The sequence below is a fragment of the Gadus chalcogrammus genome, chromosome 8 (assembly GCF_026213295.1).
Source record: "Gadus chalcogrammus isolate NIFS_2021 chromosome 8, NIFS_Gcha_1.0, whole genome shotgun sequence".
Classification (NCBI taxonomy): domain Eukaryota; kingdom Metazoa; phylum Chordata; class Actinopteri; order Gadiformes; family Gadidae; genus Gadus; species Gadus chalcogrammus.
This window is the reverse complement of record NC_079419.1, coordinates 6,074,253-6,087,728: the sequence shown is the minus strand read 5'-3', so window position 1 is coordinate 6,087,728 and position 13,476 is coordinate 6,074,253. Positions and strand designations below refer to the sequence as shown.

The 13,476-nt window shown below is 51.1% G+C and overlaps 1 protein-coding gene across 6 annotated transcripts in view; it reads right to left on the bottom strand.

Annotated features, from left to right (window-relative positions):
* The window catches only part of kmt2cb (lysine (K)-specific methyltransferase 2Cb), a 78,140-nt gene that overhangs the window by 20,962 nt on the left and 43,702 nt on the right, over positions 1-13,476 (bottom strand). For 5 of the 6 annotated variants that reach the window (XM_056596970.1, XM_056596972.1, XM_056596974.1 and 2 more), the window contains 19 exons: positions 13,251-13,376; positions 12,838-12,971; positions 10,674-10,881; positions 10,447-10,539; positions 10,088-10,135; positions 8,718-8,852; positions 8,231-8,263; positions 7,860-8,003; positions 7,604-7,742; positions 7,085-7,317; positions 6,812-6,885; positions 6,192-6,389; positions 3,604-5,577; positions 3,181-3,494; positions 1,350-2,968; positions 1,112-1,247; positions 713-779; positions 439-499; positions 86-318 (listed from right to left, as the gene is read on the bottom strand). In XM_056596970.1, the coding sequence (XP_056452945.1) occupies positions 86-318; positions 439-499; positions 713-779; positions 1,112-1,247; positions 1,350-2,968; positions 3,181-3,494; positions 3,604-5,577; positions 6,192-6,389; positions 6,812-6,885; positions 7,085-7,317; positions 7,604-7,742; positions 7,860-8,003; positions 8,231-8,263; positions 8,718-8,852; positions 10,088-10,135; positions 10,447-10,539; positions 10,674-10,881; positions 12,838-12,971; positions 13,251-13,376 (5,969 nt within the window). The remainder of the gene's footprint in view (positions 1-85; positions 319-438; positions 500-712; positions 780-1,111; positions 1,248-1,349; positions 2,969-3,180; positions 3,495-3,603; positions 5,578-6,191; positions 6,390-6,811; positions 6,886-7,084; positions 7,318-7,603; positions 7,743-7,859; positions 8,004-8,230; positions 8,264-8,717; positions 8,853-10,087; positions 10,136-10,446; positions 10,540-10,673; positions 10,882-12,837; positions 12,972-13,250; positions 13,377-13,476) is intronic. The other variant, XM_056596973.1, reaches the window with a different exon arrangement.

The window sequence follows — 13,476 nt, the reverse complement described above, 5'->3', positions numbered from 1 at the left end:
ATTCAACATCCAACAAACATTTTTTAATATACCCATTGTTATGTTTAATTTTTCTATTAAATGATATTAAAGGGCATGGGCGGACCTGCTCCAGTTGTTTCTGCACCACCCCTTGTTGCTCTGTGACATGTTTCAGCTGCTCTGCGTCCTCCTCCGGAAAGTCCCGGCCTGCCTTCTTCGCGGTCCTCTGCTTGGCCGACAGCGCCTTCTTGGACTTCCGGTGCGCTCCTATCTTCTCCTCCAGGAACTTCTGCTGCATCTGGAGCAGCTGCTGGGTCTCCTGCAGCCACTCCTCGTACTGGGCCCTCTGAGCTGTGTCTGGGGGGGGGGGGGGGGAGGGAAGGGGAAGGAGGCTGTTGGTAAGAGAGTCCTCGAGGGAGTTTGAAGACCTCACAGTCTGTGAAAAGCTTGGAGGGGCGATAATGAGGGAGAACTTACTGACGAAGCCCGGTCCGAAGTTTGGAGGGTTCGGCCTGGCTACCTGGGTCAGTTTTCCATCCTGCCACAGAACGGAGACAGTAGAGGTTGTTTATCGAATATTTTAATATTTATTGGAATGAAATTGCCACGACTAACCAAACACAACAGATTCAGTAATCAAAATCCCCTGTACTAGCAGAGATGGTACTGCTCAGGAGGTTTAATTTAATCTTTAATGTTCCATCAACAAAATAATTACTTGAGTCATTATATTGAGTTGTATTTCAAGTACCTGTCCGACCACCTGTGGTGGGATGGGGGCGGCTTCGGGACAGTGTGGTACCGCTCCAGGGGGAAACCTTTGACAGAAGACATTGCGTATAACGTACAACAAGTAAGCTTGCTGGTCATATGGGAGAAATAAAGGGACATTTAAGTACAGCACCTGTGCAGATTTCAATGATGCTATTTGAGTTGCTGTGTTTTTTTTTAAAAAGCATTTACTTAGCCTTCCCTGAACGAATTAAAAAGTCTTCCCTAAACGATCCTCAAGCAATTACTATGAGATGGCTTTCTTTATACATTGAATGCACTTTAAATGAATACCCATAGTCATTCTGCAGTTATATCTTATCTGAAATGATTTGACTATTATCATTAAGTCATAATTGAAATCATGATGAGGTCTTACCTGTTCATGACGATTGGACTCATTCCCATGTTGTTCTGAACCATGACTTTGTTGATGCCTTTCAGGGCCACCATTTTAGCCTTCATGATGGGGTCTGTGATGGCATCGAAATCAGCAAAGACGTCGACGGTTGAGCCTAGAACAGATAATAACATATTTAAAAAGAGCATACCCCACCCAACTCCTTGAAAAGTGAATTTTCATTATTGAAAGACACTGCGTTTGATTATAACTGTACCAATGTTGGGGAAGAAGGAGTCACTGGAGCGCTGTCGTATCATGGCCTGCATCTGCCTCTGCTGCTGTTGCTCCTGCCTCTCCTGGTCCAGAAGGTCCTGCAGGAGGAGGGGCTGCTCTTCAAGCAGCAGGGGTCTCGACTGCTGGCCCGACTGCTGGGCCAGGGCCTGGTTCAGCATGACCTGCTGAGCCTGGCTCAGGGTGCTCTGCTCCAGCCCCGGACCCATGCCCGTCTGAGGGTCGTTCCCGAACCCGGCCATGGAGGCTTCGGCCGCCGTGGCGTCGGACAGCGTTTGGCCCATGTCGAGGCCGGCGCTGTGCTGATTGGCGTCGGTGACTTGGTTGGCCTGGGGCATGAGGTTGCCCCCATGGTTGACGGAGTCGGCCATTTGGTTTAACGACTGCTCTGTGGGCTGCTGCTTTATGAGCAGACTGGACAACACCGGGGTGGAGTCGGACAGCACCCCCTGCTGGTTGGGAGTCATTGCTTCGCCGTTGGTTTGCTGGTCGTTGGTCTCCGCGGACTTCTGCCCGTCCTTCCCCTCCGTTTTGATTTCATGAGCGACGGCCAAAGAGGTGGAGCCCAGATTCCCTTCAGCCTCCTGTTTCACGTCAGATCGCATCAGCCCCGAGGAGGGCTCAGACTTTGTGGTGACCGATGTTGAAGTCGACGATGTCTCTGCACCACTGCTGCTGCTGTTGTTGTTCTTCGTCTCAGAAGAAGACCTCTGGACATCGCCGGTGTCCATGTTGTCCTCCATGGGGTCACTGAGATCCAGCTCCTCGTTGAACATGTCCTTTTTGATGTCGTCGAGATCCGGGTCCGTGTAGGCGATGATGTCAAATTTGCCAGAGCTGAACAAGTCCTCGAGGTGGAGGTCGTTGGTCTCCAAGTCTAGGTCTTTGCCGTCTTCCGGATCTAAATTGAGATTCTCCAGATCGGCATCGACCAGGTCTTTCACCTCCACGTCCTCAAAGTCCTTAACGGCCGATTCCTCCGAGTCTAGTTTCTCCTCTGCAGCGTCACTGGGAGTAACACTTTCGTTGTGGCCAGGAGGGGGCGAAACCATCATCATTGCTGCCGTCATATTGTGGGAGTCATTGGAAGCCGGCTGGCTCATTGACCTCATCAACGTGGCCTGCCTGGGCATGTTGTTCCCTTGCATGTGTTGCTGGTGGTTCAGATTCTCCATGCTGGAGGACAGCTGGACATGGCCCCCCTGACCGCCCATGGGATCCATCATCCTGGGACCCTGGAGGTTGGAGGGGAACCTGAACTCTGGGCCCCCAGGGAAGCCGGTTGGCCGCTGCACCTGCATGTTTAGGTCCATGTTGCCCCCTGGCATGGCACCGGGGGCAAAGGGTGGCATGCGGAGGCGGCTCTCTGCAGCTCTGTGGCGCAGCTCAATGAAAGGCTGGCCCATTATGTTGTGCTGCTGCACCGGCATCCCGCGAGGAGGAAAGTGCTGGGGCATGCCCATAGGACCGCCCATGGCCTTGGCCATGTCCCCCGACATGGATCTTCTCATCTGAGGTGGGATGTCCTGCATTTGATGAGGACCTCTGGGGAAGAATTCTTGACCTCCGTGTGACCCAGGCCCACCTTGTGGAAATGCAAACCTGAAAGAACAACATTGCCGCCAAAGTTAAGGGTCAAACTGTATTTATCATTCCCTCCCCATATTTGGAGGTTATAAGGAATCACAAGTCTGTCGCAAACTAGCTGTTCTACACGGGAACTTGACAAAAGTAAATAACAACAATCATACATCTAGCGATAAAACAGCAGTGTTTATATCCCATAATACAATTAGACTAATCGTAGCACCCACCTTGGCCCTTGGTGTCTCATATTAGGATCCCCGGGATGCATGCCCCTGGCCATCTGGCCCTCATTGGGGAAAGGGCCACGGTGATCTCCTGGGAAAGGCCCTGGGTATCTCATCGGTCCTCTCATCGGCCCCTGTCCTGGATAGGGTGGAGGGGGTCTGTTGAACATCTCGCCCGGCTGCCCGAGACCCTCCTGTGGCCACGGTCGCGGCGCTCCGGGGGGCATGCCACCGGTGGAGTCGTGGGGGCCGCGCTCTTGCCGAATGATACTCCTCTGCTGCTGCTGTTTGAGCAGCAGTTCTCGAATACGCTGCCGCTGAAAATATAACCAGGCAAACCTTTATTTTTAGATATTTTCCAAGACTGGCAGGTCACTTTGCAAAATAAGGTGGTGGATACAATGCGAAGGGTTAAGAACCACATACCTGTCTAAGCCGTTCCTCGCTGTCAGCCAGAGGAACACTCTGAACCTCAGAGCCTTGCATCTGCAGATGGGGGTGCATGTGGCCCGCCTCCTGGGCTCCGGGTCCACCGTTTCCAGCCTGATCCTTCATCTCCATTCTCTCTGTCGGCAGCGGTCTAGGAGTCATTGGGCCCTGTTGGAATGGGTCGTGGACAGGGGTCTGATTGGGTCTTTGCGACGGCGCCTGGGAAAAGCAGTCTTCTTGAAGGCTGGGATGTTTTGGTGTTTGGGAGCCCGGATGCTGGAAGGACTCCTGCATCCTGCCTTGAGGTGGGGAGAAGGGGTCCTGGTGGTTTCCCATCGGCCCCTGCCGCGGCCGGTTCATCCCATCGGGACCCAGGAGGGAGCGCGGGGTCCCGGGCGGTTGGGCGTAGATGTCGTTCATCATAGTCCTCTGCACCCCGGGTTGGGGAAACATTTCGCCGCCCCCTGGCCTTTGCTGTCCGGGGTTGGTAGGGTACATGTCCATGGGCAATCTCTGGCCACCGGGGGATTTGGGGAACCTCTCGCCCATGCTGGGTCGCGGAGTGCTCGGGGCCTGGGCATAGGGGTCCATGGCGTGAGAAGGAGACATCTTCTGCGACGGGTGAGACTGATGGACGAACTGGTTCATCCCGGCCGAGCGGGAGGTGACCGGAGAGTACGGGTCAGAGGACGGGCTGGCCATGGTGCCCGACTGGCCGTAGTTGTCGTGCGGGCGCGGCGTGCCAGGCGGCCGTGCGAACCCTTCAAAGAAGGGCCGAGACTGGCCGTTTCCGTCCATGCTGGGTCGAGGCGTGCCCGGGGGTTGCGAGTAAGGGTCCCCGGCTGGTTTGTTGGGACCGGGCGACTGAGCGAAGGGGTCGTACGTGTAGTGGTCGGGCCGGGGCGTCGAAGGTGCGTGGGCGTAAGGGTTTCGGGACATGTGCGCCATTGGACCGGGCTGCGCAAACGGATGGCCCTGCATGTGGTGCTGGCCCATTCTAGGAGGGCTGGTGAAGGACTGATCCCCGCCAGAAGGTCTGGGGGTGTGCGGAGGCTGGGCATAGGGATCGTTCTGCTGACTCGGAGCAAATCTGTCCGCGGGGTGTAGGCCTGGTCGGTTAAAGGGGTCCTGAGCCTGAGGGGGAGGCATGGGGGCTTTGAACAGCCCGCCTGAGCCGGATTCGTTGCTGCCGGGCATGGGCGCAAGCAGGGGCCGCGAGTAAGGGTCGGACAGGATCATTCTGTTTTGGGCCATGCGCTGATAGGCCTCGTTCCGGATCATGGGCCTGGAGTAAGGATCTCTACCTGGAGAGCCCATGGGCGGTCTCCCCTGGGCCATCTGGCTGGGCCTGGGAGGTCCCATGGGCTTCAGGAACGGGTCCATGTCCCCCGCTGGCCTGGGGGTGTCCGGGGGCTTGGCGTAGGGGTCATGGTTCACAGACGTGGGCGAGCCAAAGGCCTCGTGAGCGGGGGAGGGTCTCCCTCGGTCCTGCGGCTCCATGTGAGAGGTCGGCGACTTCCCGGACTCCATGGGGATCCGGCGGCAGGCGTTGGTCCCCAGGTTGGGCGGCCTGGGCGTACCCACCATCTTGGCGTACGGGTCCCAGGGGGAGGAGGGTCTGGAGCCGGAGGAGCCCGGCGAGAACACCTGCGGTGACTGGGGCTGCGAGGACGGCCCTGACGGAGGCGGTGGTGGGGGCCGCAGGAAGACGTCCTCGGGGGTCCCCGAGGTTGGGGTCCCCGGGAGCTGGGGCCGGGCAAATCCATCTTTAGAGTTCAGCGGCTGCATGGGGGACATGCTGCCGTTGCTGGGCTGCGAGGCAGGGCTCTGGTTGCCGCTGTTGTTGCCGTCGCCCTCGGACTGGCTGCCCGACTGCTGCTGTTGCTGCTGCTGGAGCTGCTCGTTCTTCACTTGCTCCAGTTTCTGGGTGGCTTCGATCTTGGCTTGCTGTTTGCTCTTCTGCCTCATTTGCTGGCACAGAGACAGAGCAAGAAGGATGATTAGATCTATGTTCTGTTTTGGCGCGGAAAATGAAATAACCAAACGGATAGTGGATAAGACTATGTGTTTGTTAGTGCAGTCGTTTAGATGGGCTTTTCTTAAAGGAAAATTCCACTCTGGGTTGTTTCACTCCCCTATTAGTACAACAGATGCTAACCTACATAACACAAAGAACCAGACCCGCTCTCTACATGTTGGGAAGTTGATCAATACAGCCCTAATCTACTGCACTCGTCCTGCTCTGCCATTGACAACCAATGGGCGTCCACTGCACTAACTATCTAGCAAGCTAACCCATCCATTCTCACTCATCCTGTAGAGGTATCCATCAGAAGGATGTACTCCTCTACCTTTATTTTCCTAGTTTCGCTCCTGCCACTCTTCACCAGTCCTTTGACTTTGATGGCCAGCCACAAAGTGAGACTCAAAAGCAGTTGTGCCTCCATCTATTAAACCAAGTTTAACGTTGCTTTGCGGTGGAATTTCCCTTTCAGCCCACCCCCTCCCTCCCCCCCCATAGTTGGCGTTACATAAAATGGTGGACCTGTCGCTGAGTTCCCTGACTTCACTGCATACACTCTTACCTGTCTAAACTTCCACTCTTGCTCATGCTCTGACTCTTTGGGTTTCAAAGGGTCTTTAAAGAGCAGTTCTGTGTCTAGTGGTAAGTTGGGGTCAAACACCTCGGGGGGCTGCGGCTGTGGCGGGTGCCTCTTCACCGTGTCATTGGACATCTGCACCTTGTTGATGCGCAGGGCTGCTCGGTTGTCTCTCGCCTTTTGCTGCGGGGCAGAAATTAACATCCATTACAAAAAGATTACAAAACATGTAATAGATGTGTCGCAATAGATAAAAAACAACGTAAATTCCGCACTGGCAGCAGAAATTAAAAAATGTCAACTTTTAATCAAGCCTTCGTATTTTTTTTTTTTTTAATAATGACTGATAAAATTACTTCATGTGAACTTAATTACAGAGACCAAAGGCACTCCGAGCTCTGAGCTGTGATTCCCTTGTTAATTACTTCATGTGTGAATGCCCTGAATTTTAATTGGCAATGGGGAGAATGAAAGGGTGCGAAGCAGTCACTGTCACCTGCATACAGATAGAGCATGGAGGGTGGGGTCAGAGCTGGTTGTTTCCACAGTGTGTCAGGCTCCAGCAACACGGGTCAATAAGTTATCCATTGTGAGAATCATCTTACCACATAGGGAGCCCTGTCCTGCGAACTAGCTTTCCTCCACAGTTTTGCTATTTGCTTGACTCTTGTCGACCAGTCTGTGGAAAGAGGAAGTAGTCGTCAGGGCTAACTGTACAAAGTCTCCTCAAATAACTTCTAAATCAAAATGAGAATGACGTCGACACTAGTACATACATTGACCAATCCAGAACGAGGCACGCAAAACAGCCCAAAAAAGCGAATTGGATATTTCTGGGTATCAAACATGTGACAACCTTCATCTTCTGCGAGACTTACCTGGGAACTCTTCCTTGAGATTGGGGAAATTGACATTGGTATAGAGAACGGGTGCCACTGTGGCCAGCTCCCCAAGGGTCTCCTCCTTCTCCCACTTCAGTGTGCTCCTTTGGGCATTGGACATGGCTTCAGACTCCCCCTCGTGAAGGGATCCTGGCGGAGTGGGGCCCTGGCTCTGGGCTGGAGAGCCCCATGGACCCGCCTCTCGAGGCATCTGATTGAACTTTCTATCTCTGGAACATCATGGAGAACATGCGTTTTTATGAGTCCATGTGTTTTTTGTGTATTATTTACCTTTTTAATCGACAAGACGATGAAAATCAAATGATAATCAAATCCTCATCATCGTCACCATCACCTGGAGGATTTCAAACTTCAAGATCTAAAGATGCACAAGAACTGAGCTCCATCACGTTGAACTAAGTAAGATGAGTTAATGTCCTCTCCCCGGTCATCTTCCCAATCCAAAATACAATGATTTAAAATGAATGGAGCAGGTGGAAAGGTGGAAAGCGTTACCTTGGATTGTCAGTGAAAGGCATACGGTGGAGGGGGGAGAAGTTGTCGGGAATGCAGGGGCCTCCTGGATTTGTAGGAAACCTTTGGCTTGGTCCCATCATACCATTCATCATGGGCATTCGTACAAACATGGGATTCCCTGCGGGGCGCAAAAAACAACCACTCATGAGCCAGAATGAGATCCTCAGAGTGCATACTGGTGGGCAACTGGTATGGACGGCGCTTCTTCCACTGGAGGTGCTGGTCTGGAACGTACCTGCGTTGGGGTGAGGTGCACTGGGGCCTGGCGTGGCGGGGAGGGGCCCATGGCCCGGGGGGTGAGGCATCTGTGGTGTTGGTTGGCTGCTGGTGGGGCTGAGGACTGCAGTGAAGAGGTCCTCTACATCCTTCCCCTCCAGCTCTGTTTTCGAGGGCGTACAATTTGAGTCAGTTTGGATTGGGCCGATAAGGGCGATAGTGGACGAAACCATTGCATTTGTGGGTCCGTAACATTAATTACGGACCCACAAATGCAACATTAATGATAAGATAAGTCTAGAAATCATGCAAATTTATGAATAGAATTTTACGAGTGAAAAACTAAGCATGCTTAAAAGTGGCAAGTTGTAAGAAAATGGAATTACGTACCTGGAATTTTGTACAGTTTGCTGAGAATCGACTCTGAAAGATCAAGAGGAGAGGGCAAGCGAACATGGTCAATATTCAGTCAGCGTACGACAACAATCTCCGGTCTGATACAACCTGTTCCTAGAGTCACTAAAATGTGGCCCTGGTGACGCAATCAAAATCATGAAGCTGAAAGCATTTGTGAACATCTCAGAAGAAATAAGAGCCATTACAGTTTCAGTTCAGCAGTAGGCTGAAACGCATGTGACAACAATGTCAGAGAAGTGGAAACATATCCCTTTTCTCCCATCGCCATGGAAACCCTCCACAAGTCTTAATACCGCATCAATAGGCTCTCCTTCACTTCAGAAGGTGGAAAAGACAGCAAAAGGCTACAGGAGTGTGCAACATCTTGGGGCAGGACGCCTGTTAAACCCAAGTGTGGCTAAGGCACTTGTGGTGGTTGCGGAGGCATCTGTATTGCGGGCGTGAATACACTGCAACTTACCATCCATCTTGTCCAGCTCCGGACTCAGGATGCCGTCCAGGGGCTCGTCTTGGAGGGCTCGAGGCGTACGGCGGCCAGAGTGGATGTGGGGGGCCACCGGGCTGCTGTTGGACAAGGGCCTGATGTCCAGACCAGCTGTGGAAGCAAAATACCCCCCCCCCCCCCACACACACACACACACACACACACAAACGCAAAAGAAAACAAGCGGCAACATTAACAACATGCCGAACCAGGGCTGTGGGAATAAAGAATTAAAATCAGGTCAAGTGAAAACCTTTTTTGTGTCTAAACAGCCTGTGGAGAGTAATCATAAGGGCAGCCTGAAATCACAGCTCCTAGGGGGAGGTTCCTGTCTCGCACGATACGAGCGCTCTGGGCACCGTTAAGACACAAACAGGCCATATCATTCCAGCAGCAACACAAATCAAGCCCACCATTTTGCTTCGCCAATTATGTTGTCCCTACTTATCAGGATCCCTCACTTTTATTTCGGAACACAGGAGTGAAATATGCGATCTTCAGCAGTTTCTTCTTAAATCATTGATTTAGATAATAAGACTCGGGAGCCGATGGCTTGGTGACTGCATTGCGCACCGATTACATAATGATGTGCAACGAAGCTTAGCAAGAACTCAAATGCCGGCTACCCTCAAAATGACTTGTCTTGGCATTCTATTCCTCTCCCCGTTTCCTACGCTCACATATTCAACACTTCTTGACTGACACGACTTGGAGTCGACATGAATTTCCTTTTTTTTTAAGAAGAAAATCCTCACATCGGCCCAGAGTGCATTGCATTCAATCTACAAAAGTACTGGTAACAAAGAGCGGAGGACGAGCATTGACCGTCAATTGAATTGAAAACTTTTTTTTATCTCTTAGCGAGGGTAAACAAAGACCTTCCCAACAGCATGACAAAAAACAGAAGGCTGTTCACCAAGGCTTTTTTTTTAGTTTTCTCAAATAGCTTGCTTTGGTGGTGAATGAAATGTCTCCCTTCATCCCTGAAAATTCAAGCACTCAGTTTGGCAAGCCCTGATTCGATAAGTTTGCTAAACAATTTGAAGGTTTTTCTCTTAAAACACAAATTACAAAACAGAAAACAGAAAAGAGGAATTTACAATGACACAGCAGAATCATTCAAATGCATACGGTGCACAGTGAGTGTTAGGCAAAGCAAAGAGCAGCTGGAACTTAATGTTAAAACAGAGCCTCAATCCGTTGAATAGTTGTGTAGACAAGAGGGTGCTCGTGAGGGTTGTATTGATGCTGGTGACGCACAAACAAGCAGGATATCTCAGACGCACAACAACAGAGGAAAAGAGAAAGGGACGAAAACAAGGGATGAGAGCCCAGGGCACCCTTACCAAAAGGAGGAGGGGAGCCTTCCACCTGGAAGGGGCAAAAATCAAGACCTACAAGGACCCAAAACCAGATACAAAATAATGAATGAAAACATTGTGGGGACGGAAAAGAAAACAGCACAACACATTTCACACAATGCCCAAAAAACAAAGAAAATCATAGCCGTAAAGTAAGACAGAAGAAATCATTGTGGAAAGAAAGGAAATGCGATTTTTGGATATACAGTGAGAGATTTAACCAATTTTGCCTTCTGAGGAGAAATCCTTAGACGACAAAATGCTTTAATCTCTCATTGTAAGAAATACAAAACATATGAATCCCCCCCCCCCCCCCCCACCGCCTGACAGATCGTGTGACGCACCCGAGTCAATGCTTGGCCTCCCCAGCATCCCCAAGATGTCTGCGTCGGTGTTCAACACCTCACACAGATCAACTAAGGGTTCCTCACGGGTCTCTGTACACATGGAGAACAGACAACAAACAAAACCAAAGACAGCGCCGTCAGAAATCATAGCGTGACGATGAGGGGAAACGAACATGACGCTCGGGTCTGGCGCGGGATGTACACGGAGGGAGGCGTGTACGTACGTGCTCCCGGCGGCCTGGAGGTCAGGGGTGCTGCCGAGGCACTCAGCAGGGGGTCGGACGAGGGGTCCAGGAAGCTGCTGCTGTTGGCCCTGCGGGGGGGCTTGCCGTCGGCCTGGCCCTGCCCGTCCTCCAGCAGGCCCGTGGGGCCCGCGGCCTGCTGCCTGCTCTGCTTGCTCTTGTCCAGCAGGTCCTTGCCAAAGAAGGCCTCCTGAGCAACAACAACAACTCAAATTGTCAAAGGAACGTAGTGGCAGTAAAATAAAGAAATACATGAATAGACCAATCGCTGTCCTCCCCAGAGGCCTGTGGCCTGGGGGAACGATGTCAACGTGTCAGGTGGATGGAGACGCAGCCTCGGACCCAGGAGAGTGTTTACCAGTGACACGCACACACCACCGGAAGACACCAACAAACGGTCTATCCTCGCTAACTGACAAGACTGCAGCTCCTCCTTCCCCCCCCGCCCCCGCAGCGTCCAGACATTAAAAGCCTGAGACGGGTCAGCGTTTGAATAATTCATTCCATGTTCAATTTGTTTTATTCGTTTAAGAAGTAACCCTTTAGGTTCGACGGAGACATCTTCCCTCCTCTTCTCGTGTGTGTGTGTGTGTGTGTGTGTGTGTGTGTGTGTGTGTGTGTGTGTGTGTGTGTGTGTGTGTGTGTGTGTGTGTGTGTGTGTGTGTGTGTGTGTGTGTGTGTGTGTGTGTGTGTGTGTGTGTGTGTGTGTGTGTGTGTGTGAGAAACAGCGTCGACAGCTGCCCGTGGCTCTTAACGAAACGGCACGTATCCGTGTTTCGGCCAACGCGAGGTGACACGGAGAAGTCTGTGCCGAGGACGGGAGAGAAGGGAGTCCGCTCTGGTTAGGCTTTCATATGTCAACTCACCAGGCAGACAGGAGAGGAGGGGATCAGAGCCAAGTATCACAGACACACACACTTAACCAACACACACACTTTAGCAAGGACAACACACACACACACACACACACCTGAAGAGGGGAGCTGTCAGTCTAACCTAAAGGGTTACTTTCTAAACACACACACACCTCTACATGCACACACACACGCGCTGCCACAAACATTGCCTCGCACACACACACACACCTCTGTAGAAAGAGGATTACCAGTAGTTTGATGAGGGAACTGACAAATATCTCGAACTGAGATGTCCCTCAGTCCGAAAACACTTCAGAGTTTCAGTTGAGGTAACAGAAGCCACCTTCAGATACACCAAACATGGGATGACTCCAATACATTTTCCTTCATCCAATTTGTGCTCAGATAGTAGAACTGGAATAATTTAACTACTTCGGTAGCACTTTCACACCTGCTGTCCAGTGTGAGAAACGGCACGACCGACCTACAAAGTCATAAAGTGAACTGGTTGTAATAATAATAAAATGTAGTTAATGTTCTAGGGCTCTCCCCATGTTCTGGTGTTCAACTGTGGTGCTCCCATTACTCAGTGGCGGCCATAGAAGTAAGAGGTTGCGGCAAGGGGGGGGGGGGGGGTGTTAATGGTTTTAGAAGGTTTTAAATAATGAACGTATTGCGCAGCTATTTCAATGTTTAAATGAGGTCAAAAGACACCAAAAAGCTCTCCCTACCAATAATAAACACGTCATTTATTTAACATGAATAGAACAGGTTTCAATGTTTCTCTTCGGGTGAATAACACCATTAGCTTTGCGAAAACCGAAAGAGGAACTAGTCTCATACTATGGAAGTTGTGTGTCCTCGAAATCAATATATTTTTTTATCATTTCTTCAAAGAACAGTAATGGCACCATCCTGAAGAGGGCGCTGCATAGTATTTGCCTATAGTCAATTAGCATAAACATGTACGTTTTGTTCGGCACTGTTAGTTTAAAAAACAATGGCGGGAACAACCAGATCTGCAGAACCCAAGTTGTACGCTAAACCACACCAAATAAACTAAATTGTAGTATTAATTCAAAATATTTAAAATATATCGGCACCAAAAAATCTTTGAAATATCGTACCATTAGGCCCCTGCTGACTACTTTCCATAAAAATATACTATCCACACGTCATTTGCATCTCTTCAAGAAGTTAATCATTTCATGCTCCCATCCTAAACCTGTTGCAGTTATCGCGTGTATTCATTGTCGTGCGTTGCGTCGTGAGGATCTGAGGTGTCAGACCTGCAGGTATGCGGGGAAGGCCTCCTCCAGCTTGGTCTTCTTCTTCCGGTAGCGCTTCTTGATCTTCTCCGGGACCTCTGGGCCTGGAGGGGTCTCGTCCACAGGCGTGTCCGGCAGGGCCTCCGTCCAGCCCGCTGAACGGGACAAACGGACAGAGCCAATACACATCAGATGAAATATTAGACCTCGTCTCAGCCTTTTTGTTCCATCGGGAGCTTTGTCAAGCTAATGCCGTGCCTAGGTAGGGATGTGATACTCTACCCTCCCAACACTTCGACTCAGATTGATACCGTGTTCTCAATCAATACACATTAGTGTTTTATGATTACACTGACCGATTTTAATTAGTTTTCCTAATGCCAGAAACCGTTCAGCAAACACTGAAAGGGGCTGCAGCGGCAGGCTTCACTCACCCTCATCCTTCACAGGCTGGAGCTCCGACACAGAGCCGGAGGAGTCCTTCCGGCACAGCGAGCGCTTGGTCTTGCCCGGGCCCTGTCCCGGTCGGCTCCTCTGACGCACCATGAAGCCCCCGATGCCTGGAGGACAGACGGACAGACAACACGGCTCAGAAGCGGAACAGGAATACATTCAGCCAAAGGAACACGTTTTAAATTCATTTGGTTCAAATTGAATGCC